Source organism: Urocampus carinirostris, chromosome 4 (assembly GCF_059441175.1).
Source record: "Urocampus carinirostris isolate Australia breed hairy pipefish chromosome 4, RoL_Ucar_1.0, whole genome shotgun sequence".
Taxonomy (NCBI): domain Eukaryota; kingdom Metazoa; phylum Chordata; class Actinopteri; order Syngnathiformes; family Syngnathidae; genus Urocampus; species Urocampus carinirostris.
The window spans coordinates 7,628,662-7,656,622 of NC_142352.1; the positions used below are offsets into that span (position 1 = coordinate 7,628,662).

Genomic DNA, 27,961 nt, shown 5'->3' on the forward strand with positions numbered 1-27,961 from the left:
CTTATAGAATGTGTGTTTGGAATACTTCATAAATAAACGTTTCTTCAAGCGCAAATGCAGCATGAGACGAATGCAGGAGATTAAAGTATAAAAAGAAAACGTACTTGGTCTATAAAGGATAGTTTAATAGCAAACACCTGACTAACATGTACAACAAGAGACAACGATAAAAGATACAAACAATTCATCTTTGTACAATCAGCTACTAGGGACCATGTTGCACGTTTCCTCCACGGTGAGTACAAAAATAAGAAGCAAACGGTAAGATTGTCTTTGAAGCTGGTTGAGTAGTTAACCCTTAAAATAGAAAACCAAAACAAAGAAGGCAGCGTTGCCGTTTTTTGCTCGGGTGTCTTAACTTTAGTGCGTTTGCTCATCAATGTTCGCACCTTACCAGTTAAAAACAAACATGAATATTAACTATATCAAATTACACAAATGCTTTTTTTAAACACTCTCCGACGGAAAAGGCGGAAATTATAGGTCCATCCGTGTCATGTTTTTTAAAATTGAGCAGATTTTGATGTTTTTACTGATTTCAGTGGCGAAAGGTGACAGCGGGACACTAAATCGAGCTACTTAGGTCATTTAAGTCTGCCGTTTTCTGATTGGTTGATTCCACACTTTGTTTTGCACGAGTTTACCCTGCCTTAGGAATGACTTTGATGAGACTTGATAGCTGGCAGTGTTGCGTTTGGAATTTCAGAATATATCAGAAAGTTCTCATCTCAGTCTGATTGGACGTTTGTTTGGGGGAGGGGAATGTTTCAGATAAAATGGATCCAAAAAAACCCAAAACAGTTCAGTTCTGTGAAGAGGGATCAAACAAAATTTGTGCAAAAGGTGACAAAGCCCTACCGTTTAAATCAGGGGTCTCTGATTTGCAACGCAGGGGCCAATTACAGCCTCAAAGTTGATAGTCTGAGGTCGCTGTCTTAATATGAAAGTTAAAGGGGCAGCGTGTATTCCATGCCCACTAGATGTCACTGTATTTTGTCGTGCCACCGAAACAAGGGCTAAAAGCATAACTGGGGGAGGACAAAATGCAGAGAATTAAAGTGAACAAAACGCACCTTATTACTTTTGAAAAAAAGAGAAGAAAATATAAAAGTAAAAAATAAATAAAATATAAAAAAGGACCAAAAAGAAGAGGAAAAAGAAAAGAGAAAAAGAAAAGCTACAAAAGTTAAACTCAAGGAAAATGAAAAGAAAAATGAAAGAACAAGGAGAAAATTGCATTTTTTCCCCGTTATTGTATTCTATTTCCTTTTTTCTTACTTTTTCTACATTTCCCCTTTTTGCTTCCCCCCCTACTTTTCTTTTCATTCCCGTTTCCTTTTTTGCCCCTTTTTCTTATTTCTTCTTCCCTCTTTTAAAAAATAAATACATCTTTTTGTCTTTTCTGGAAAGGTAAAACGGGAAAGGTGCTCTTTGCTCACTAGAAGTCTCCCTAGTTTGTAGTCCTTCCTAAACTCATGTTTTGTCCCACTACACATTACAGTGACATCTAGTGGACAAATATAAAACACCGTCCCTTTAAAAACAGTAGAATGTTTTTAATCAGCGCTGTTTTTGTGAAAAAAACCCATTTGGCCCAACCCTACCTGGACCCTTGCTTCAGTGGTCCCCAACTCGATTGAGTTTGAGACCCCTGGTTTAAATAGATGGTACCTAATACGAAGTTATGTACACTTTGTGAAAAAGGTCATGAAAAAATCAGCGGAGAATATCTCTAATTATTGAAGGATTTACAAAATACTCAAGGGAAGATGTTTAGTGTTAATTTCAGTCTGAGAGTGAGCATGAAGAAAGCATTTGTGTCCTATGTAGAGTGCATGACCTGAACTTCTACTTGCTTCTCCATAGAGTCATCGGATGAATTCCAATTCACACCCAAGCCTATCATCTTTCTCATTTCATTTTATCCGATGAAAGCTACAATTCCTACATCAGTTTTTGCGTTTGAAGATGAGCAAGCGGGGTGGAAAAACGTCATTTAACAAACATTAACATTCACAGTGGGGTTGAAGTATTGCTGACTGGTTTAGCTGACCCAAATACTGTACATTGCTGACATTCACAAAAAACTACTATATACAAGCTTCAGAGGAGGCATGGACAGAGAACTGGGGCAGAATACAAGCAATCCCAATAGGTTTCACTGAACCAATCTGCCACAGGATTGCATCGTTTTGACAAATGCCAGCAGTAGGTGCTTAGTTTTCACTCAAACAGACACAAGAAATATCACTTGGCTTCAATGTGAAAAGCACTAGTCGCAGCAGTGCAAAAGACGGGTTCAAAGTGTAGACGGTTGAGTCTTGATGGCCATATAAAAGTCTTGGCTAGGAAATCAAGGCCTGACCTCCACCAGAGGTCTCTAATCAAACTCCCAGACATTTTAAAAACTTGACCGTTTGCATTCAGATGCATCTGGTGAAATACTCCCACTGTGCTATCGAGAAAATATTTAATAAACATCATTTACAAAAAAAAAGGGGTGGGCTTGTCCCTACTTTGTGGACTTGGTAGAGATACTCGCCTTCAGAGTGTGCAAGTGCACCTTTACCAGAAAGGGAAACATTTACCAACAGTCCACGTTTACAGCTGTAGGCAACATAACAATGTTGATACCCAAAGACAAAAGCAGAGCTTTTAAGTGTCATGGGTTAGCTGCTTAAAATTCATCTACAAAAAAATTCATGAGTAATTTTGCCATGGCAAAAATAACTTCTGAGTGACCAGAAAACTCGTTTTTCTTCTTCTTCAACATAGCATGAAAACATAAAATGTACCTGCATTGAGCTGGAAAGAGCTCCCCAAAGTTGGCAGGGTGAAAATGAAGTTCAACACGAAACCTTACTCTTCAGTTGCTGACAGGATCACAGGCTATTATGTCCTGTACTGAACCCGGTACTTGTTGACGGTGAGGTAATGCAGGACCTCGGGGTTGCATGTCGTAGTACACGGCACCAGGCCTTCTTGTCCATCTCCCATAAGCCACTTTCGGCTTTCGGCGGCCATGTCGCTTGTCACGTGTTCCCCGGCCCAAAGGTCCAAGCGGGCCTGAAAGCGTCTGTGCAGGCGTCTGTGAACCCGCTTGTGGGACTGCAAGACAAAGTAAAATTGACCTTAAATACCGTACAATCGTATGAAAAAGTTGGAGCAGCATTCATTGTTTAAGATTTTCGTTTATAAATTATTGGTTGTTGGGAAAGGCAACTTCAGATAAATACAGTTGTGGTCAAAAGATGACATCCATGTGGCTTTCTGACATGGACTTGTTTTTTCAGCATTGTCCACAAGTTCTCAATGGGGTTTAAGTCAGGACTTAAACCCTAATTTTAGCCTGATTTAACCATTGCATTACCACTTTTGATGTGTGTTTGGGGTCATTGTCCTGTTGGAACACACAACTGTGCCCAATACCCAATCAGAAAGCCACCAAATTTAACCGAACTGCACCACTTCTGTCCAGAGGAGTGGTCAAAGATTCAACCAGAAGCTTGTGGATGGCTACCAAAAGCGCCAAATTGAAGTGAATATGGCCAGGGGACATGTTACCAAATATTAGCGCTGCTGTATGTATATTTTTGACCCAGCAAATTTGATGACTTTAAACCGTTAACCCATAATAAAGTCATAAAAGAACCAAACTCCATAAATGCTTTTGTGACAAAGAACTATCTGTTCCAATCACTCCATCAGAGAAAAATCAGAGTTGTAGAAATAACTGGAAACTCAAGAGAGCCATGACATTATGTTCTTCACAAGTGTATGTAAACTTTTCACCACAATTGTATATCATATGGTTAAAGCCCAAAAATATTTGGAAAGCGACGCTAGTTTTGTTATTTAAGCTATTCACATAAACACGTTCCAAAATACGATAATTAATAAGGGCTTAAAGTGCACAAATTAATCTTTAATTTGAGATTTTCCACATCGGAATAAGGGTTAAAGAATGAAAGCCCTCTACACTCTTTATACCCCCTTTTTGAGACAGCAACAGTAATTGGACAATTGATTCAGAAGGCTCCTCCCTTGATAACATGTCATCAATTAAGTAGTGAAAAGGTCTGGCGTTGATTGAAGGTGTGGGGTTTTGTATTTGGATCCGTTCTTGTGAACACACATTATGAGTTCAAAGTAGCTCTCAATAGAGGTAAAGCAGAAGATCATGAGACTAAATAAAAAATACATCCATAAAAGAGGTATCTGTAATGCTTGGAGAAGCCAAATCAACAGTGTGGTACATTCCAAGAAAAAATGTGAGGTTGGCAATTCAAAAAGGACTTGACGCCCACGGAAGATTGCCGAATACTCTTGATGGTAAAGAAAAATCCATCTACTGAAGTGAAGAACAAACTCTGGGAAGGGGGTGTAACTGTCTCCAAGTCTACAATACAGTAAAGACTTAAAGAAGGAAAATACAGAGGGTTCACTACTAGGTAAAAGCCATTCATTAGTCCCAAAAATAGGCTAGACTCGACTTTGGCAATAAATAAATAACAAGTAAAATAAAAAAACTGAAGCCATTCCAGTTCTGGAAAAGTGATGGACTTATGAGTCAAAGAAAAACGGTTGAAGAAAAAGGGGAAGAACATATGATCCAAAGCACACCACATCATCTGTGAAACATGGTGGAGGCAGTGTGATGGCATGGGCACGCATGATTTCCACGTATTCATTGATGACCTTACAACAGATAAAGGTAGTATACAGGGATATACTTTCTGGTCGGATTCAGCCAAAAGCTGTAGAATTAGTTGACCAGAGCTTCATAGTGCAGATGGACAATGACCCAAAGCATACAAAGGAGTTAATGAAATGATCTGCATTTATATAGCGCTTTTCAAGTCAAGACTTCCAAAGCGCTTTACATTGCGCTTCATATTTCCCAATAGCGGCCGTGCAGCCATGTGAGGCGCTACCCTGCTTATCGGGGGTATCAGGGGTTCAGTGTCTTACCCAAGGACACTTCGACATGTAACACGGAGGAGCCGGGATTCGAACTGCGATCACCTGATCCCAAGACGAGCGCTCTACCTCCTGAGCCACTGCCGCCCCAGAGGGCAACGTAGTGGAATATTCTGCAATGACCAAGTCAATTTCCAGATCTGAAGTCCAATCGAGCAAGCATTTCACTTGCTAAAGACGAGGCTTAGGGCGCAAAGACCCCAGAAAAAGCAACAAATAAAGGCGGCTGCTGTAAAGGCTTAGCAAAGCATCAATAAGGAGGAAACACAACGTTCTGTGGATTCCACTCTTCAGGCAGTCCATCTATCAAGATGTGAGCAAAAATTTTAACCCCTGCCAGTAGCCTTCCTTTACCCTTACTATCAGTGTGGTTGAGTGTCATTTAGATTCTTTCCTCACAGAGTTGATAGGTGCCTTGCCATATTTTTCCTTGCTTCTACAAATAAACTTGATTTGATTGAAAAACATCTGACTTAGGTGCAGCTGACCCTTTGTCAAATGTGGACTTGAAGGACATTGTAGTATCACCAGACAAACATGAGAATTTGTTTATATGAAAATTACCTGATGTGCGCGCGTCAGTGCCGTGTGCCTGTACATGAAGTCCTCAGACTTGCAGACGTACACCATCTTATAAGAGTTGATCTTGAACATACATTCCACCTTCAGCTTGCTCTTGTCTCCTTGCGACTCGTCTAGGGACCCTGTGGTCATCCTCTCTTGTTGCAACAGCTCCCAACCTTTCTGGCACTTCCGAATTCTTCTCAAGTTCCTGAAAGGCAATGCAACAGTTGTCAAGAGAAAGACCAGATCGTTCAAATCACTTCAAAACAAACCGGAGTTTAACAAATTAAAGTTTACGGGTTATGTTCAAAAAGAATCTCAGCATTTCACATGCTATTTCATAGCCTTATACACAGTGCGAAGAACCATCTAGTCACATTTGAGAAGACTGTCCCTTTCAAGAAAAACTGTTTACACCCATGCATTGCAACTCACCGAGAAACAGAACTAGATAGGAGGTCAAATCATTCGGGATATGAGGGGATCTATAAGAGCAGCAGAGGCAGCAGTCGTAATATTTCTTATACAGTCATACAGACTGCAGCACAGTCACAGTTTATCCACATAGAAAACGGTCATTTTAGTGTTTATTGAGCCAAATAATGTGCAGATTAAAAAATAAATCACCCCACCGGAATGAAAGTTTGAAACATGTACTTACCGCAGCGCGCATGGGTGTGCGAGGAGTGCATGAAGCAAAATTTTGCATTCAGGGCTCCACTTTAAAACACAAGACACAGATTTTCCAGGCCAATTTCAGATTAAAAACTGTTAAAAACAAAACACTGCAGATTATATGCCTCGTTGAATTTCAGTCCATGAAGGGGGGATACTCAAGATGTTCACCGTCATCCAACAATGCAGTGTTATGATCATGAGATGAAAAACAACTCAACAAAAATCGGAAAAGCAACTAGCACTGTGCCGCTGCTGAAGATGGGCAGAGTGAGTTTTGAACTTCTGTGCTGCTGACCTCTCATAGATTTAGAAGGGAGGAGGGGTTGGGTATAAGATGTAAGTGAACCCAATGACAAATTATAAGTCTGGAGAAAAAATGAGCAATGGGTTGAGAAAAGGACAGTGTACAAAACAGTTTTTGAACACCTTTTGAAATGTACATGTTATGGACAGCCATCTCAAAAGACTGGGAAAATAAAAAAAACCCACCAATGATCGATCACACATGAAACACTATCACACTCTTGCGCACGAGTCCAAAGAGTCAAGAAAGAAATACACCAACTAATAGCATACAATTCAGATGATTTTTTTTATTGACAAACCCTTTCTCCTCTTTACAAGTGATGCAGAAAATGTGCTGACAGCAGTTCTAAAAAAAAAACGTCGGCACGGATCTCTCAAAACGGTGGTAAAACCTCACCCGACAATAATAGGGTGCACGTTCCCAGTCCTGACTAACGGAACACTGAATTGAAACAAAGGGACGAGTTAACATCGACATTAATAAACACATATTTTGTCACGTACAAGACTCTTGCTTTGAATACATTTGGAAAAAACGGCATTGTCATACATTTTCACAAAGTTCTGACACGAGAGCTTTCGTTGTTCAGTAGTCAAAACTCAAGCCCAAACGTTTTTAAGGAAATTAAATAACATCACCAAGTATAACACAGTTGTTTGACTCTAAATGTTGCGTCCCTGACTATTCTGTGATATCGCACATGAAAATCATTCTGATTCAACGCATAATAAAACTCATCCAACCAAAAGTTTGCTAAAGCAGAAATTCCAGAATATGACAAAGCCAACCCCTGTTTTTTAAAAAATCTTTTTAACTTATAAATAAAAACCCTTTTAAAAAAGGAACCGACTGATTTAATACATAAATGTCCTTGTATTAAAAGTAAGACCACGTAAAGTGCAATCTTCTGTGTGAGGCAGAAGTCTGAAACTGTACAGGCTTTCATTAGAACTGGTCATGTTTTACACTCTCTGACTTTGTTGTCTATCACCATGCACCAAAAGCACAACACAGACTTTGTTCCTTTAGTGCTACTGCTCTTGTTTGTGAGGAGTTGTTTGGCACATCAACAGCTGAGGTGCAGGACGGAAGTTGAAAGAGTGCAGACAAGAGGGAGACACAGCTGGAGCCTCACCTGGGCAGGAACACGGGCTTCTGGGCCAAATGCTCACGCAGCTCTGTAGAAGTGGAATCCGAGTTCAGGTATCTTCCCACATAGTCTGACCACCTCTGATGAAGAGATTGCAGAGGATAATGTATTAGAAAATCATGTTCATGGGCATGTTTTCAATCTCATAGACCTTAAAAGGACAATAATGAAATGAAATGATCTGCATTTATATAGCGCTTTTCAAGTCAATGACTTCCCAAAGCGCTTTACAATGTGCTCCACATTTCCCAATAGCGGCCTTGTATTGCAGCCATGTAAGGCGCTAACCTGCTTATTGGGGGTATTAGGGGTTCAGTGTCTTACCCAAGGACACTTCGCCATGTAACACGGACAAGACGGGATTCGAACTTGATCCCAAGACGAGCGCTCTACCTCCTGAGCTACTGCCTCTCGCTAGTTTGCGCTTCTGTTTCCTTTGGTTCACTATTTTGCGGATTTTGAATTGAATCGTTTTATTTTCACTGATATTGTATCGTGCATTGTGTTTTGCAGCAGACAGCACACAGCAAATGCTACCTTGGGGGCAGGTTGTGTGTGTGTGTGTTGGGTGAGCACGACTGTGATAAACACAAGTCAGTGTGGCCACCAAGACTAACCACAAAGCACAGCGACAGCCAGCTTTCAACAGCTCTTACATTGAAAAGAAAATTATCAATTCAATTGGACTTTGAGGAAAGTCAGAAAAGCGCAACAATATGATCACCAGCGGGTGCTCTGTGGATTATTATCGGGTTCAGGAAGAGACTAAAGCAGCGTTGAGAAAGAACGCAAAAGTGAGGCTGCGGGTCCAGCCTACTGCAGTTAGGCTACATCTCAAATCAACAAGCTACCCCTGCCAAGCCTGTATCTGGCCAACGCCAGATCCATTACTAATATGGCCTGGAGCTACAACTCGTGGGAAACTGCTACATTCGGGAGGATTGTATTTTAATCTTCGCGGAAACCTGGCCCAATCCAAGCACACCCAATGCTAGCAAGAGCTAGCCAGCTGCTCTTTTAATCACCTTTGTTACACCGAAAGGAGAAGCCCTATAATTTAATGTACTTTTGTACTATGTCAATAAAGACCATTCATTCAAATGCAGTTGTGTTCAGTGATTGTCTTTGTAGATCTAGACTGGAGATAAAATTTAGAGAACAATTTACAAGCAATTGAATAATTCAGAAAAAAATGGACAAATTGTTGTGTCTATACCATGCTACTACAACGCCTTTTCACAAAATGGATAAGGAATTTCAGCAAACAACATGTATTTTGCGAAAAATGCGCAGATCAAAATTAGAGAAGACTTTCAGGTGCCTCCCACTTAATGGTGCTCATCTAGCACATGGTGCGAATTACCTTGACACCTATTTAAATAGCATTCCAACTGGCAGTTTCGCTGACTTTGCACGCTGGTGGGCTGTTCTATAGTGACTGAAAGTCTCCAGCAGCAGGTAGTCTAGATGTTAACGAAAGGGACGACCCTATCCGCCGTAGCAAAGCAAGTTGATCGTTCCAAATCGGTGATTTCAAGGATATTAAATATTTTTAAAACTACAAATTCATTCAAATCGCCAAAGAAGGCTTGTTGTCCACTCCAAACAAATGCAAAAGACGACAGGTCATTGCGGAGGATGTCCATGGGTAATCGTTTCCACACTGGAGCCGGAATTGCTCCCTAGTTCAGATCTGAAGATAGTATGGCTCTGTCTCACCATACAGTGTCTCGCCCAGACTGCAGTGACCAAACCTCTAATTAGCAAAAAGAAAATAGAAATAAAAAAAATTAAAAAACTAGAGTGAGCTTTGCTGAGGAGCATGTTGTGTGGACTGAGGAGAACCGGTCAGGAGTTCACTTCATTGATGAAAGCAGTTTATTTGGGTCTGATGGAAAAGACTAAACTCAAAGTGTGTAAAAAAAGTTAGTGAAATGTCTAAGAGGAAGCGTCACGGTTTGGGCCTCTTTTATAGTTACACGACAGAGTGAATGCAAATGTGTATCAGAACCATCTTCAACAGCACACGGTTCCTTCCTCGCATCCATCGCCCTATCATCCTGCAGTCTTTATGCTCCATGAAACACAGCAAAACGGGTAAAGAATTTCCTTGAAGGTGAAAATATTGAATTAATGGCCCAGCCTACCCAGAGTCATAATCCCAACCCAATAGAGGGCCTCTGGAGACAAAGTCATGGTCAAGACCCCCAATACAATCAACCAACTGTGGAGGAGGCTGGAAGAAAAATGGACCAACCTACAGCAGATCAGTGGGAGAGATTAGTGCTATCCTGTGGCCACAGATGTGCCGAACTCATTCACAGCAGAGGCCTGTACACGTCTTACTTATTGGTGACTGTTGTAACCTTTTTTTCCCATGCCAAAGTCATTGATGATGTCTAATTTTGCTCAGTGTGCTTTCTGAAAAAACATTATTTGTGTGTGAAAAGCCTTCAGTCATTTTGTGAAAAACTGTCATAGTACCATTATATAAACACGATAACATGCAACAGTGGAAAAATAAAGATGGTATGATTTCAAAATGATTTAATTTTATTCTCCAATTTTTATCTCCAGTGTAGTTATTATTTTGTTAGTCATGTACTTGCATTCATTAAGGGCTATTACGAAGGGGCTTCAGGGATTTTCCCGTTTGTCTGGGGGTTCTGGTCCCCGATAACTGAGGGATTACTGTACATAGAAAGCTTTTAATTCATGTTCACTAAAATACAAAGCTAAGGAGTCCTTGCCTCTGCAGGCTCATCAGAGTTCTCCTCTTCAGTATCCAGCAGCTCCATGGCCAGAGAAATAGAATCTTGCTTCTTCATGAAAGTAAGCTGGGAAGAGCAGTAAACGATGACAGTTCTGTGTGCAGCCAAGAGTACAAGAAATACTTTGCTCAACCGTACCTTGAAGCAGTTCTCTTCAGACATGAGCTGCTCTGATTTGCGCTGGTAGGTGCCTTCTGCTGCGGCACGGGATGCCCGAGTGGGCAAGGAACCGCCTGTGGCTTTATTGGCAATTTCACTCACGTATAAGTCCATCACACGCACACAGGCGTCATCGGTGACAAGGTGCTGGAGCTGTAAAAGACATTCACTTGATCAAAGGAAGGACACGTTTTTCTTGATCAATGATGAACAATGCATTGTGTGTTGAAAAAAAAGACAGATGTAGTTCAGTGTCTTGATTGCATGTTTATTCTTAGACAGCAAACAAAATACTTCTACTAAAAATACTAAAAGTGCCTATTAATGCTTGAAAACCACTCAAGAAATCCATTCAAGCTCAAATTCTGGTGCTGCTGGATCAACTAGAGAAAATTCAACCTGTAAAAACTGATAGCATCATGAGTGAAAATTCATAGTCTTATAGCAAAGATTTTAAGCCTGGGCCCGACCTGAAATATTCTACTCTCACATCCTCAATAAGAGAATATAAAAAAAAATCAGGTTTGTTCAGGCTCGGACACTCAAATCAAGTTAATTGGTAGGGCTCGGGATGACTTAGGCTTTAATACGTGCGGGCCCGGGTGGGGCTGGATTTTTGTTTTAGCCCCGAGCCTACCTCTATTTTATAGTCATATTTATAATATTGCCTGAGCTTTAAGCTTTTACACTGTACACCTTCAATCCCAGCTCAGAATGGGTACTAACCTCAATAAAAGTCAGGCATCATGAATGTAAAAACTAAGCTTCCCCCCCCAAAAAATTACATACATTTTAAAACGTTAATCTAATAAGACCAGGACATCAAATGTATGCCTTTCCTGTAAACACATTTTGGAGGGCCAGCCTCAGAAAAATATGTAAAAACTGAAAATTAAAAACACCTTTACACAATTTGCTACACTAACTTCAACATGGCAGGTCAAACGCCAGTGCTATCGATGATAAATTGAGTTCTTGTTAACGCAAATGTTGCCCATGTTGGCATGAGATTGGGTAAGGGGCCAATAAGGTTAGGACTAAAAAAATTGTGATCCAGTACACTGTACAACCCAACTGAATATTGAGTTATATCAACCCTCACGATTTTTCAGTGATCCGCAGGAGGCACCAGACACACAAACACCTTGGGGATATTGCATGAAACCAAGATAAGGGATTAGGCCTGGATTGCTATTTTGGCTGAATTTAGCCTCAAGTCTGTTGCATGAAAGCAGGTTAAATTTAGATCGGCTCACATACTATGGAGATATATTCTCCACAGCTAGCCTGCTCCAGACCAGCCTAACGACCAGGCTGTTTATACAAACTGCTGTTACAATGCAATATCCTTTAAAAAGAAAAAAGAAAAAAAAAGAAAAAAATACTTCATTGCACTATTGTTATAATCAGTCTATGCACTATTTTTAAATAGTTTGTCCATCTATCCTGACAGTCTTTGATCCTATTTTTCTCTTTTAAGTCTGTTACTCGTTTAACCAGGAGTGCCATGTCCAATCTCGTTACAATGTTTCAAAACCTTGGAATAAAGTACTGTGCTTTACGAGCCACCCCGAGCCGCGATTTATGTCCAACCACGAAATAATTTACTGAGATAGATAACAGTTTTAAGAATGTCAATAAAAAAGGACTTTGCTGACCTGCCGAACAATGCTCTGAATGAGCTTATCCATTGTGAAGGCGATGTAGGCATGGATAGTGAACATTTCCCTTAAGGAATCCTCGTACTGAGCTGGTTCCATGTTCCCATCTAAAAGGTTCCGCACCATTTCCAAAAAGACTGAATAGTAATCTTCTACTTCCACATCCACTGCAACAAGAAAAAGAAACGTCGGACTTTAAAAATGTATTTTCTATTGTGATTGTAAAATTAAGACTTACTTGGCTCCCTCATCTTAAGCTGGAAGGCAGTGTTTTCATTCTTTTCTTTTTGGAGCCCAAACATTTCTTTTTCCAAGTCTTTCTCACGACTCTCTTCTTCAATTTGTTTCTCAGCTTGCCCGTAGATTCGCAGTAAACGCGAGCAGAGGATATGATGAAGGCGCAAGAAGATGTACCAGTAGTTGTTCACATAGAACAAGTTATATGCCTCATCTGCAGCACGCAACTTCTGTGGTGCGGTGTTGCCGAAGAGCAGTTTGGACCTCGACGGGCTGCTGCCCGGCAGGCCGTTGTGTTTTTTTGTGCCTTCTGGATCGGCTTCCGTGTCCTCCATTTCTTCCTCTTCTTCCTCCACATCTGAAAGCTCGCCTCGCCGGGCAAAAAGGAGATCGGGGATGAGGTGCTGCATGATCTGTTTGATTTTGTACTTGTCGTCCTTGTGGATGCCCACTTGTCTCTTGACGTGGTAAATAATGAGCGCCGCGGCATCTTCAACGATCTGACTATCTTCGTAGGCTAAGTTCATGTGCGGCCCGCTAGGTGGGGGAATGGTGGGATCCTCTGAGGTGCGTTCTTGCCTCTGCAGGACACAGAGACAATTTTATGTTGGGGAACACCATCAATTTGTCACATAAATGATGGAACTTGTGTGTTGCGTGCAGGGTTTATACACTGTTTTTATGGCAAAATTCAAGCATTTTTTAAGAATTTTTAAAGCCAATTCTCCAATATTTTAGGTACATTAAAAAGAAATCCGGTGTGAATCATGTTTTATGTAGAGCCATAAATATAGAAGTGATTTACATATGCGATCATTAATCTTCCTTGTGTATTTATCAAGAAATATGATTTTTAGGTCATTAGTAAACCTCTAATGTATTTTAGATCTAAACAAAATACATGTAAAGATTTTTAAAACGTATCTCTCCTCATGAAGGTTTCAGGTAAAAATGTAATAAGTGGTTTACATTTTCAGTTTTTCCCATTACAATTCAACACTGGGAAACACCATCTTAATTTAATAAAAAATGACAATTAATCGGACAATGCCATACAAATTAATGCCAGTTGCCGTTAATCACGAGGGAAGAAAAATGCAATGGCAAGGCAAAGCCATCAAAGCAGGTGTGTCGACGTCATTTTTAAGCAGACTCGTCTTAATATTTCTCAGTCTGCAGAGAAACATGGCAACAATTCAGGCATTTACAAGCACTTCACACAATATTCCAGCACTTTTCAAACCTTGGAAACACAACAATAAACTCAGGCATTTTCAAGGTTTTCAAGCACCCGAAAGAACCCTGTACGAGCAATATCCTACCTCGTCATACAGCGTTTCAATTTCACTGAGCAGAGTCTTTGAGCGAAACACTTTGGTGTCATTCTGCTTGAAGTTGATCCCTTGGTGGTCGAGTGACTTCAGGTAATATTTTTCATTTTGCTCTCGCCAAATTTTGTTGAAGCTTCGTTGAGCTTCTCGCCACTCTTCCTCTTTGATTTTTAACCTAAACACAAAGGCACAATCAAAAAATCTCAATTGCAGTATAAAATAAAATCTTATGATACTCAATTTGCGCTTTATTAACCTTTTTAGCACTATGGGGACACAGACAGTCGGGTTTTTCTTCAGACCGTCAATGATGTCGTTGGCTCGATCCCCATATATCCTCTGAATAGCTTTACGATGAATGACCTCAGAGGAACCCCCCAACGAATTGTCCAGCTTGAAGCGCAGCTGCTCCTCTGCGGACATTCGGGATAGCCTCTGCTGGGCTGACTCAAGGGCTCTAATAGTGGCGAGATTGGTCTCCAAAACAACATCAAGCTGTAAGGATGCAAATACAACAAAGTCAATATATCAGGATAACATTGAAGGGCATTGAATTGAGCATCAAACCTGTAAATACAAAGAAGAGAAGTGCAATGAAAGAAAATGAGCATGACTTCAAATGCCATAAATGTAGAAAATCTTGTCCACTCGTCTGTGTGTATCCCATATTCCACTAATTTTCTGGTTGTAGGGACAACTCAAAGGTGGGGTGTGTCATTTGAGGTGTCGTTAAAAAGTTGGAAGAAGACTATTTTTGCAATAAATATGAGTTATCAATGCCAACTGAATTCAAAAAGTCTATCATTTTTTTTTCCCAACCGCACCTATCTGTTTTTATCTTGATTTTTACCAACACTGTTACAGGGATCGCAACACATTAAGTACGAGGAAAAAGGGGTGCGGGTGGAGATTGACTTAATGCTCGTCATTGCAGTTTTACTGCAGCAGGAAAATAAGAGAAGTAAGATCGGATCGTCTCGATCACTGGTTGCAAATGACATTGTTGATTGCTATTGAAGAAGTCTGCAAAGTCCTAATAGAGATAAAAATTACCGTATTTTACGGGCTGCGAGACACATTTTTTTCCCACAGTTTTTCATAGTGATTTTGTCAACATTATTCATAAAATGTATTAATTTGGCACTCTAGTATTTAAAACAAATCTAAAAATTCTGATGCATATGATGAATTAAAATCTCGCTAGAAAAATGTCAATAAATGAGTTAATTTCCTGGGGCAGAAATAGCCATCTTACCTCAAAACGTTCGTCTTCACATCTGTAAATGTGCTCTTCATACTGAGTTTTCTTGGAGCTTACAAACGTTGAATCCTCAGACCATGATGGAAATGACACCCATGTGTCATTCAGAACCTAAGACACGACATTCGCTGATTTACCTCAGTGACTCAAGGATTTAGCTAAATGTTCGCTCTATGAAGAGCAAATTCATGAAGTTCAGGGAGGCAGAAACAACTCATAACTAACCTCTCTACATAGCGGCGTCCTTCCTGTGCATTTAGGCTGCTGGTAGCTTTTGGGGAGTGCTCTGTAACTGGAGCCGAGCCTCTTGCACGATGCGTAGTCAATCTCCATGGCGATGCCCTCTGTTGCCCGCTCTTTGGGTAAACTCTCTGCGTGGCTCGGATCACTGTGGCTCGACTCTCGGTAGCCCAGGAAGTTTTTGAACCAAGTGAACAGTTCTGGGAATTTTCTGTCAATTGTTATACAATATATATGGCATACACCGTTAATACAAACAATACAACTGAATATAGTGTTTTTGGCTTCCTAAATCACTGTTTCTCAACTGGTGGGTTACGACCAAATAATGATGTTCGTTTTTTAACATGCACTCTGCCACCACAACGCACAGCACTAGTTGAAAGGGGATATTCTTTCATTTTAAGCGGAAAAATTGGGGGAACAGAGCCCCCAAACAAGACATTTGCTCTCTTTTCCCCGCTCACAGCAATGGTCGACTGGGGATGATGGATTGCGGCCAAAACAGTGGAGTTCATGGCACTATGGCACGATTCAGTGGCCACAACCAAGAAAAAAGCGGTCTGCCAACCTATGATGTCAGCAATAGTCAACCAAAGATTCCCACTCGCAGCAAATTGGATTAAGGATTAAGGATCGCGGCCACACGAGTACAGTTCACTTTTTGGTGAACATAATAGCAGAATAAGCTACTGAAGTCAAGCGTTTTGAATTTCATTAAAAATGCAGCTAATGGAGCATTTCAGAGAAAATTGTTTGAAGTTGTATTATTCTTAATGATCATTTAAAAAAATGACAATTTTCCATCTCTGGTTTTAATTACCTTTCATTCTATACATTTGAGAAGTGTAATTTTTTTTCTCCTGATTAGGGCCGCAGCTTGTAATCAGTGTTGGGAATAATGTCGTTATAAATAACGCCGTAACGTGACGGCATTATTTTTGGTTACAGATAGAATGCAGTTACTGTTACTGACAGTCAAAAGCGGAGCTTAACTTTGGCTGCAGAACGCCAACAACGCCATGCCCCCGGAAACTTAACACAGTTTTCCATGACCATATAGTTATACAGACATATTTCGTAAGTTCAATTTGTTCATAAGTTGCTTCAGAGCTATATTTTGTATGTTTCTGGTTGATATTAGTGTAAGGCTTGTATAAGTTACCTTTGGTTTGTATTAAAAAATAAACATTTCATAAAATAATATGCTTTATAAAGATAAAGTTAAGTTTAACTTACTTTTGGAAGAGGAGTTTCAAGAGTTAGGCGACTTCCTCCTCAGTGTAGAAAGTGGCCGAAAAAAAGCAATCCAACCATTTTCTCAACCGCATTAATCTTTCTTATTAGTTCTTTTATTTCAAAAGAAACGGCTGGCCTCTTCTATAAACTTTCCACCAACCATATTGAATGGATGCACGAGAAAAAAAATGATCGTATCTACCGTTTTGCCTAAGTCAAATGTTCATAAGTAGGGGAGCGTCTGTATAGCAATTAAGAATATAGTATTTACCAATGCGCTGTAAGAAAAGGCAATTGATCGATAAAAATGGTAGCCACCAGCGCTATTGATAATCATGGATGCGATGGCAACCGACCAGTTTTGTTCGCGAACAAAACGTCTAAGAGAACGAAGGGATCAATCTCCCCGCCAATCAACAGCTGGTTCTCTCAGAGACGCCTTTTTTCTCTTATGATTGGTCAATATGCATTTTGGGGGGATTCTGAGTTATTGCCTCAAATTTGTAAAGCATAAAAAAGGTTTCAATTCTTTTGTATATTTATTTGTTGTACTTCGGGGCGTAGGATAAATCTGTTGCTGCTGAGGTGCAAGAAAATACTTCGGGTTCCGTTATTCAACCACTTTTTTGTTCTTCTTAGGCCAACTGACTCAAACACTGCTCAGAAAATTTGAAATTCAACAGACAACTTGTTTTTAAAGTAACGGAACTAGTTATTTTCCTGGTAACTAGTTACTTATTACTATAGAGTCATTCAGTTACTAACCCAGTTACTTTTGAGAAGTAGTGAGTAACCAAAACTGATACTAAACGTGCCCAACACTGCTTGTAATCAGGGTGGGATTGTGGGTCATAAAGTCAGACCAGTTGAGAACCACTGATCTAAATGGAATGCGTGATATCAGTCAATCTAACTTAACTGACCGTAAAACTTCAAAAAATGAGTCATAATGTCAATTGAACTCACCCAAGAAATGGAATAACTAACTGAACCAATTCAGCACGCGAAATCACTTCCTGGTTAAAGATGTGCAAACATCGCAGGAAGCTTTCATACGCTTCAGAACTCCTTAGAGCTTTCTTTACCTGTTTAATAATTGAGAAAGGAACTCACGTTTAACTTTATAGTCAAATGAAGAAATGGTGTATTTTAACAAGAAAAAAACCCTCACCTTCTCAAAGAACATGGTTTCAGTGCTGTTGCTGTGCTTTCCGGCCTCATTTAAGCCGTGGTCCTTCCCAATTAATTTGGGTTTTTTCTGCAAAACAATACATAAAATAAATTGAAACTTAAACATTATTCCTATGTCGGCCGTATTTTAACACAGACGACGTAACTTAGCCATCTCAAAAAACAGGCGCTAAATGAAGACTTTACTTATTTACCTTAAGAAGGGGTGAAACTCCCACTGTTCCAGGTCTTTTGACAGTCAGCCCATTGTGGCTTAATTTCGGCTTATTGTTTGGCAAGGGTCTTTTTACTGTTCCGCCGTGATCATTACGCACAGAATCTGCCCTGTCAGGTGTAGCTTTTCCAAGCAGCTAGGCAGAGGAAAGAATACAAAGTATGTCACAAAAGTCACTACAACCCTCACATTTCTGCAGAGATTTCATCATAATCCATCGACTCAAAATCCAGAGCGATTTATAGTCCCGAAAATACAGTATTTGTTTTGGCCCCCCCCCCCTGAAAATTACGTAAAAACGCATTAACGTCACTCTCAGGATAAATGTCAATAAAGTAATCCCTTGCTGTATTCCGGTTCACGTACTGCGGTTTTGCCCAGGAAATAGAACGCTTGTCTTGGGACCAAGAGGTTAAAGGTTTATTCCTTGGCTCCTCTGGGTTAAATGTCAAAAGTGTCCTTGGGCAAGACACTGAACCCCATTATTTCCCCCGAAAAGCATGTAGGCACGGTGTGTGAATGGGTAAGTGTGAAGTATATTGTAAAGCGCTTTAGGAGGTCTTCAGTGACTTGAAAAGCACTCTATAAAATGCAGTCAATTTACCATTCACAAAGCTAGGGATTACTGTCGTTTTCTAATCTAATCAAGCTAGAACGTTTAGACAATGTTGCTGATTGCAGAGAAGTGAGAGCGGGTGATTGACTTCTTACCATCGAGCTGTTTGCATCAGGCAGAAACTGTCCAAATTCTGAAAGCAGGTCCTCCTGGTTTTTGAAGAGTTGCGCCACTTGAGTGTAGACTTCCTGCTCAGTGAGAGCTGGAGTGTAATTACCTCCTGCCTCTTTGGCATTCCGTTGTTCTTTCTGCAATAAATGACCATTCATTACTTAAATTGAATAAATATAATCTTCATACTAAAAAAAATCTGATGTATTCCCTACCTGGTATGTATGCAGGATTTCCAAGAAGGCTTTGTAGATGTCTGGCTGTCCTTGGAAGCGATTTTTGATCTTGTTCACATAGTTTATCGCATGGTTAAATTCTACTGGCTGATTGTTCTGTGGCGGCGGGCCCCCAGACGGTGTGCTGCTGACTGGTGTGTGGGACTGAACTGAAGGTGACCGTGGTGAGGCATAGGACGGGATGGAGGGATTTGGCTGACTGGTCGGCGTGTGGGCTGGAGACTGCATGGCCTTTTGGAGCAAAAAACATTAGCTTAACATTTACTGATCTCACATTTGGTATCTAGGAAAAAATACAGAAATGTTTTTTTTAGAGGTACAGTGTGTAATATTTGCCCACTACAAGTCTCTGTATAGTGTTGTTCAACCCAAAACATGTATACAAACTTCTGAGACTTCAAATGACCCCAACATAACATTATTTTATCTCACTTTTTAGTCATAACTTTCACAAAAAAAGAAAACTAAAATAAAATAAAAAAGAAAAAGGAAAGAAAAAGGAAAAAAGGAAAAGGGGAGAACACAATTTTCTTTTGAAAAAAAAAGGAAAAATCGGAAAAAGAAAAAAAAAAACAGAAAAGTGGGAAAAAGAAAAAGGGGAAAAAGTTAATATGAAAAATAAGAGAAAAAAGAAAAATCAGTAAAGTAATACTTTGAATGAGCAAAAACGGTCCTACAGTGGAACAATTCCTTCGACTACATTCCAATTTGTTTGTTTTGTGAAAAAAATAAAATTATGTGAAAGGAGACATATTTTGAGTGTAGACTAGGCAGCAAGATGGGAGCTGATGTTATGTTAAATAAATGCTAATTTCTCAACCACCAAGTATTAAACAAGAAGCATGTTTTCATGATGGTTTATATATTTTTTGGTTTATTATTTAAATGAAGTTTTTTTCTCTTTTTTCAGATAGTTTTTTTTTTTACCAAAAGGGGGTGCTAAATAATACACACTGTCCCTTTAAACTATTTATTTAAAAGTAAAACTCAAGCAACTTGTTCATACCTTGTTGACTTTATTTGCAGCAGGCTGTGCGGGTACAGGCGGGGTGACAGTAGCTGTGTGTGGGCCAGCCTGGGGAATTGTCTGGTGCTGAAGTTGGTTAACAGGCTGGCTAGGAGTTCCACTTACGGGGATGTTTTGAACCGATATACCATGAGGCGTGATGTAATGGATCTGGCCCGGCGTGGTCACGTTGACAAGATCGTTAGTTTGAACCTCGATTTTGTATCCGGGTGGCAAGAAAGTATTGAAACCCATAATGAGGTCTGGGTGGCCCTTGAAGAGTTGGGACACGCGATTGATAACACCTGGTGTGTCTATGCTGCAAAGAGAGAAACAAATAGTTTGTTCAGTTGATCAAATTACTCCCATTTTGGCAAACCTCCATTAGCTCCCTGTCAGTCTAAGATGTGATTTTAAGGGTCTATTGGTATTATACACAAGTATGCATGGACTTGCACCCTATTATCTTTTAGATTTAATTCCCCACTATGTTTATGCTCGGAGCCTTTTCTTGCAAAATGCTGGTCTGCTAGTGATCCCAGGAGCGATATAGAAGAGATCCACAGGTTTGAGAGCGTTCTCCATTCAGGCCCCATTGCTGTGGAATGCTCTGCCCTCTGAGATTTGATCTCCAACCTCAGTAGAACTGTTTAAGCTTAAAAACACACTTACATCAACATTCTTTGCCTTCTGGTCATCCTGGAAGGGGGATTACATCATGTGCGGTCCCTTCTCAAGGTTTCTTAATTTTCCCCATGCTGAGATTTTGAGTTTTTCCTTGCCCTAATGTAAGTTTAGGATCAGGGGATGGTGTAATGATAGTCTGTAATCTGTATTAGCTTATGCAGCCCTTTGAGACGCATTGTGATTAAGGGCTATACAGATAAACATGACTTAACGTTTTTTCAACTCGAACGAATATATATTTTTAGAAAGATTTCCAGGGTTTGTACACCATTTTTTATGGCCAAGCAAATTTTCCATTTTCTCTAGTACCATTATAATAAATCTGATGTGAATCATATATTTTCCAAATCGACAAATATATCCGCGATTTACACACGTTTTTAAGTCCTCAACCATGTTCGCAATTGTTAACCGTTTGTTCCCAAAATATATCTGCGATTTCCTTAATGCAATATCTAATCTTGCGTGTGCATTTATCAGGATAAATCAATTTTGAATCTTGAGTAAATCGCAAACATTTTTGTGGATCTGAACAAGACGTGTGTAAATATGTCAAATCTCTCCCCATATATATGTATGATGCAAATGATATGTAGCTTACATTTTCAGTTGCAGGAAGTTCTTTCCATTACAGTTTACCACTGGCCAATGCTACTTTAATTTCATACATAATCCATTATAAATGTACATTATTAGTTTCATTACGCTGGCAACTGTGTGGACAGCAAAGTAAGTATTTCATTGTGCAGGGAATCTGTGTTCTTTACTGTGCATCTGACAATAAACACTTGGAATCTCTAATTGATATGTAATCTTTGCACAAAACCAAATTTTATAGTACCCTGTTTAGGTGTAACAAGCAGAAGAGTTTACCTTTGTGACTTGAATTCTTTCATAATATCCAGAAAATCATTATAAACTTGAGGTTGGTTTCCAAACTGAAGCTTCACTTGATCGAGATACGACAAGGCGTCTTCAACCTAAAAAAACATTATTGTCAACTCAGCATCAAAAATAATCAGATACCGAATTAAACTTCGGGTTAAACATATTTTTGAATCTTTACCTTCAATCGCTGAAACTGCTGTCCTTGTGCGGATGTCATGGGTGCAGTTGGATGGACATGACCCTGGACCACTGCTGGGGCCTGCGACTGGACTGTGATGTTGTGTGCATGTGCTCCAACATGTTGCGCAGAATTGTTCAGTCCATGCCCGCTTGTGCTCTGAGGCATTGTTGGCACCTTTTGACAAAAACAATTTTAGAATTGTTTGTCCGTAGCTCAAGAGGATCTTTTAGGAGTCAGTCTCTAAGAAGTTTGCATGCTTTAACTGGACATGACTAGATACACACTGCTTCACAGTCCAAAATGTGCCGTTGTTTACAAGTATTCTTTGTATTTTCTAGTTTATATTTTTGCAACGATCACATCATAGAATGAACAAACCACCTGAAAAGAAAAAAGGGTTGAAGCCCAAGGCTTAAAAGAAACCAGTGCCCAAAATAACTTTGGTTGCTTCTTCTATTCGTCATCAAGCTTGGGGAGTAACAGAATACATGTAATGGCATTTTTTTTAATGTAAAAGTCAATGTTTTTACTTTTTGGAGAAAAAGAAAAGTGCATTGCACTGATTTCATCGTTATTTACTTAAACAGACATGAAAATGGGTCAGGGGTAAAAATGGGGGAGGTGTTGAGGAGATACTGTATTTGTTTATGTATCACGCGCACCCCTAATTTTTGATTAAAATTTGGTATTAAGTTTTGTTGTGACTTTTTTTCAGCCGAAATTTAGAATTGTGACACATTTTATTGAATACACGCAGCCATGAATCAAATAATGTATTGAAATTGAAAATTATAAACACAATACCAAAATAAGATGGCCTTCAAAGTTCGGTTCATCATCAGATACACCTAAGAGTTTGTGCAGTGAATAAAAGTAGTGTGATAACAAGATAGATTTGAATGTGCGCTACACACAAATAAATACAGTACTGCCTCTGCTGATACACCAACCCAAATGCCAGACTCAATCTGGGGATTCCCACAATACCCCACTCCCCATCTCAAAGTTTCTCGTCGGATCTATACAATTCACGTAAGTTACCCTTTTTGACTTCAAAATGGTGAATTCTGTTTCCAAATATTCGAGCAAAAATGTGTGCCCCCGTTTAAGGACTTTGCAAAGATGAGAAATTATTCCAACGCTCATTAATTGAATTTTTGCATTAAACTGTTAATGGGAAAGTGAGTCAGTGAACATTTGTCTTGTTGACAATTGAGGAAAAAAGTTGATATGTGTGTGTGTGTGAATTGTATTTTGCCAAAGATAGTGTTTTAAACCTCCAACCAGTAGCGCATTAAGAATAAAGATTACAAATTGTAATAATTTAAAATTACCTTCCTGCAATACCAATTTCCTCTAACCTACAAAAACGGGTACATTATTGGCATCTTTTATAGCGAGCGCACAACCCTGTTCTATTATGAAGCTCATTTGAGTGCACGTGACCGTGTTAAAATAGCATGTCAACTTGATTTACTTCAATATGCGGATTACATTAATCCCTTGCTGTATTGTGGTTTACTTTTTGCGGTTTCGCTATTTCACAGATTTTCGTGGTGCCTTGTGTTCTGCTTTCTAAATGGCTCAACAGTCGCCACGGCCCTTTCATGCCTTCGCCTGCCTGTGCATCAATAACTCTCTAATAAGGTCTTCTGTGCGCAAATATTTTTCAATTTCCAGTTTCTCTAAAAGACATTGTGTCAAAAGTGAATTTCCCTTCGGGGATGAATAAAGTATCTATCTATCTATCTATCTATCTAAACGCTCTGGACCCACGGTCCTGAATTTTAATGATTTTTAGTATTGACTTGCTGTCCCGCATTTCTGATTAAGAAGCCATCATGGGGACAGGTGGTTATGGGCTATGTGTGCATGTGTTGGGTGGTAATGACTGTGAGCGCGACTGTGATAGGCTGGTAGTTTGTGTTGTTTTTATAAATGCTGATCATTTTACCTGCGATTCTTTGTTCTATTTTTATTTGTAGATTTATAGTTGTTATTTTGTAACTTCCACATGATGGCGACATAAACAGTCAAATTCGGACTATAAACCGCAATCCTTATGGTCCCTGATGTGATAGAATACCTGGTAAGCCTGTGGAAGAGAATACTGGATGCCAGATGATGGCTGCATATTGTCTGTGGCTGCCTCAATCACAGTAGTAGTTGGAGCGAGAGCCCTGAGCTGGAAGCTATCTGCAAGGGCCTGGACTGTTGGGGTGCGATGAGGCTGCTGGGGAGCAAAAATTGGTTCCTGGTCCTCCACATGCCTCTTCATTGTGTAAACATACTCAAAGTGGCTACAAGGAAAGAAAAGTTATTAAAGGACAGTTAAAGCCTAATAGATGTGTTAGTATAAGGTAACAACCAGAAAAAAATGGATTCAAAGAGGGCTGATAACATAACATTAAATCCCTTTTCGTTCCCAGTTTAGTTTACTAGCGCTCCGTGAGATCTTGACAACTGTGCCCCCCATTCAAAAGCCCTTGTAAACAGCCAGCTAGTCTGCCGTGTCCAATGGATTATCCCTCAGCTGGTCGCAGGTTCGATTCCCGGCTCCTCTGTGTTATATGTCGAAATGTCCTTGGGCAAGACACTGAATGGGTAAGTGTGAAGCACATTGTAAAGTGCTTTGGGAGGTCTTCATTGACTTGAAAAGTGCTATATAAATGCAGATCATTTACCATCCAGTTTTCCAAGCAGTAGGTCGGATCCCTGAAACATGATCAGTAAGTCTGTGCAGCCCTCTGAGACTCCTTGTGATTAAGGGCTATACGAATAAACATGACTTGACATTAACCGCGATATTTGATGCAAAACCATGTAACATTTTCTGACATTTTGTAGGTTTTAAGTGTGTCAATATGCTCGCTGGTATTGTGCAGGAGGCCAAAAATACCAGGAGGCTGGTATTGTGCTTTAATAGGTAGGCATATCCAAATGCTTTGCCTAGGTTGATATGTTGTATGGGCCACCAACAGTTTAGCTACTGGATTTTGATTATTGTTTTTGTATAATATAAAAGTTAAAAAGAAGAAAAAAAAACCTGTTTTTATATCTTTTATGCTGGCCATTTTAGTATTTTGTGTCGAGAAATTATGACAATTATCAGCTAATAACCAATCACATATCCCCAAAGATGGATAAAAACATGTGGATAATGCTTCTGAACTCATTCTACAAACACAAAATGCCATGTTAAGACTTTGGGGCGGCATTAGCTCAGGAGGTAGAGCGCTCGTCTTGGGATCAAGTGGTCGCAGGTTTGATTCCCGGCTCCTCTGGTTATATGTTGAAGTGTCCTTGGGCAAGACACTGAACCCCCAATGCCTCCGATAGCAGGTAGTTGCCTTGCATGGCTGACACTGCTCTCGGTTAGTTAGTGTGTAAAAGGGAAAAGAGTGAAGCACATTGTAAAGCGCTTTGGGAGGTCTTCATTGACTTTAAAGAGCTCTATAAATGCAAACCATTTACGTTTTACAATTTGGGTATACGGGCAGCACGGCAACGCAGTGGTTAGCACGTGTGCGGCACGGTTCTAAGGTCTTGGGAACCTCCTGTGTGGGTTCAAATCCAACTACCGGACTTCCTGTGCGGAGTTTGTATGTTCTCCCCGTGATTGCGTGGGTTTCCTCCGGGCACTCCGGTTTCCTCCCACATTCCAAGTACCGTAAAGTCCGGACTATAAGCCGCTACTTTTTTCCCAAACCTTCAACCCTGCGGCTTATTCAGTGATGCGGCCAATTTATGTAAATTTTCTAACAGCCGCCAGCGGCGCTCGAGTACAAAAGGTAAGATTTAGACCGGTGGAACATATGCGCAGAGGAAGACTGCAACTTCTTAGCTTGTGCACAAATTAAATTAGCGTAGACATATCCTCATCATGCAAATTGCATAAAGAAAGGCACATGACGTAGCTTTCAAGCTAAAAGCAAACGAGCAGTCAGATAAAGAAGGAAACAGAGCTACTGCACGTAAATTTCACTTTGCGAGCGTGTTGCTAGCGTGATTTTGAATAAGGTAGCCTGGGACGACGTCTATATGACAAAGCCTCTTTCCGATACTGAGGAAGACGACTTTGATGGCGTCAGTTATAAGGAGGAAGATGAGGGTGGTTTACCGTGATTTTCACAAGTACGGTATATTTTTTTAACGGACCCGTTTACTGTTTTGCGAGCGTGTTGCTAGTAGCGTGTTGCTACCTGTCACAGTCACGGTTTGGGATGAAAGTAATATCATTATTATTAAAGCTTTGAAAACTCTCTCGGTGTACCGTCTTTCTTTGTAAATATGTGTAACCATGTATAATATGTATTTGCAACTGTATATTTTTGTAATGTATTTATTTGAGACACTTATTATGATATATTTTGCAAATTAAAAAAGAGGGGCGGAGCAAACGCGGGCTGACGAGAAGTGGGGTAAAGGTGAGTGAGACCTGTTGTCGCGGCGGACAATAGTGGATATATATTTTTCCCACCCTTACCTTTGGAAGTATAGACTTTTTTTCCTTGGATTAGTTTCAACGGGTACTCGGACTCCGCAGGTCTGCATCAAACGTTAAGTACCGGTATCATTTTCTATTCATTTTGCCGGCTGTGGTTTGTGGACTGTGTACTTTATATTCAGTTACAATCGCGGGACTCAAAACCGGGTTTGGGCTAATTTTGTGATTGTGTTACATGTTTTAATGTGGGAGCATGCAGCTTATATAAGGGTGCGGCTTGTGTAAGTACAAAATCGGGTTTCCTCCCAAAATGTGGTGGGTGCAGCTTATAATCAGGTGCGCTTTATAGTCCGGAATTTACGGTACATGCATTTCAGGTGGATTGGCCGGTCCAAATCGTCCCTAGGTGTGAACGAGCGAGCGAGTTGTTTGTCCCTGTGTGCCCTGCGATTGGCTGGCAACCAGTTCAGGGTGTCCCCTGCCCACTGATTGCTGGCGACCCTACTGAGGATAAGCGGTGCAGATAATGAGATGAATTTGGGTATACCTTTAAGAAGAGGTACCACTCTTTGTTGACGCTCCCTGAGCAGCCTTACGTCACAGTTTAAGATAGGGGAAAGGGAGGAGGCGAGTGGAGCACAGCACCGCCCGCTCTTCTCCCTCCCTCCACTGCCTTGTCGACTCTCAGCTCTGCGCCAAATACGGACAACAAGCAAGCGGAGCGCGCAGTGTTGAAGCGCAGGGGGATCGTGTCAGATTCCCACCCTACCAGCTCCTATCGTCGCTCATAGGCGAAACGAGAGTCTTATACGACGAAAGTGACCGTCGATCGGAACAAAAAAACGCTCCGATCGTTCGCTGCCTTCGTCTCCCCGCTATGGCTGAACCCGTCCGAGGCCGTACCTCTTCCCCTCCCCCTCCCGGCTAAACGCCGTTGTCGTCGAGCAGATCGCTTTCGCTTGTGTGATGGCTGACGTCCCCTCGAATCGAAGTGACGTGGCGGGGAAGAGCGCCCGGTGGAGCGATGGCGGTTTAGATGATGGGACTTAGTGGAGGACATTTTTCTCGTGGAAAGTTCACGCCTCCGTCAACCTAAAACAGGAGATCCCTGAACGTGCAGGCTAACGAGTTACCCTTAGGTTAGCTTCCACGTTACGATCTATGCGACGTTCACTTAACTCAGGAATTCGCACTTTCCAGTGAAAGTCTTCCTCCTGGTTTAATGTTAACAAAACTTTACAGAGCGCACTGCAATGTAACACAAGTCCACCTTTTGGGGGTTAGCCGGTAAGCTAAATTTTGCTCCGAACAGTCCTGCCTCATTAGCTTTACTCAAGGTAACTTCTTAAAAACCCACCTCTCGTTCACATGTCAAACAATTAAATAAACAATAACATACATTAATAACTCCCCGACTTTTTAAACTATCCCCGCTGGACAAGGTTAAGTACTCGCTACTATGCTACGTTAGCACAACAACCACCCCCCCATCGGTGGAAGCTAGTTAGCAAGCTAGCTACTTTAGCTTACCTCGCTGGGCTGTCTCCAGCAACGACGCCGCCACGCTAGTGGGGGAGAATGAAGGAGTCCTCGGGTAAAGCTTATAGGCGCATGAAGTTTGCCGAAAAAAGACGTTGGCTTTTGACAGCTTGTCCACGTCAAAAGGTAAAAAGGAGATTGTCCGCGCCGCTAACAACAGGGTATGTATGAAGCGGCGTTCGTTGAACATAAGGGGCGTGTCCGTCATGGAGGAAGTCTCCTCCTCCTCCGCGTTGATTGGTTGTTTGAAAAGATGAAAACAAATAA

The 27,961-nt window shown here is 40.6% G+C and overlaps 1 protein-coding gene across 1 annotated transcript; it reads right to left on the reverse strand.

The window, feature by feature from the left end:
- Positions 1 to 104: 104 nt before the first annotated feature.
- On the reverse strand, positions 105 to 27,907 carry LOC148366767 (paired amphipathic helix protein Sin3a-like). The gene is made up of 21 exons (XM_088333563.1): positions 27,686 to 27,907; positions 23,795 to 24,008; positions 21,706 to 21,882; positions 21,513 to 21,619; positions 19,953 to 20,271; positions 18,926 to 19,177; positions 18,695 to 18,847; positions 17,964 to 18,119; positions 17,750 to 17,836; positions 17,545 to 17,663; positions 15,325 to 15,550; positions 15,094 to 15,210; positions 14,095 to 14,333; positions 13,830 to 14,013; positions 12,509 to 13,088; positions 12,268 to 12,437; positions 10,589 to 10,762; positions 10,430 to 10,516; positions 7,665 to 7,759; positions 5,545 to 5,752; positions 105 to 3,108 (listed from the first exon to the last, which is right to left on the reverse strand). The coding sequence occupies exons 2-21, from the start codon at positions 23,984 to 23,986 to the stop codon at positions 2,893 to 2,895; spliced, it is 3,858 nt and encodes a 1,285-aa protein (XP_088189689.1). The 5' UTR covers positions 23,987 to 24,008; positions 27,686 to 27,907; the 3' UTR covers positions 105 to 2,892.
- Positions 27,908 to 27,961: the final 54 nt, after the last annotated feature.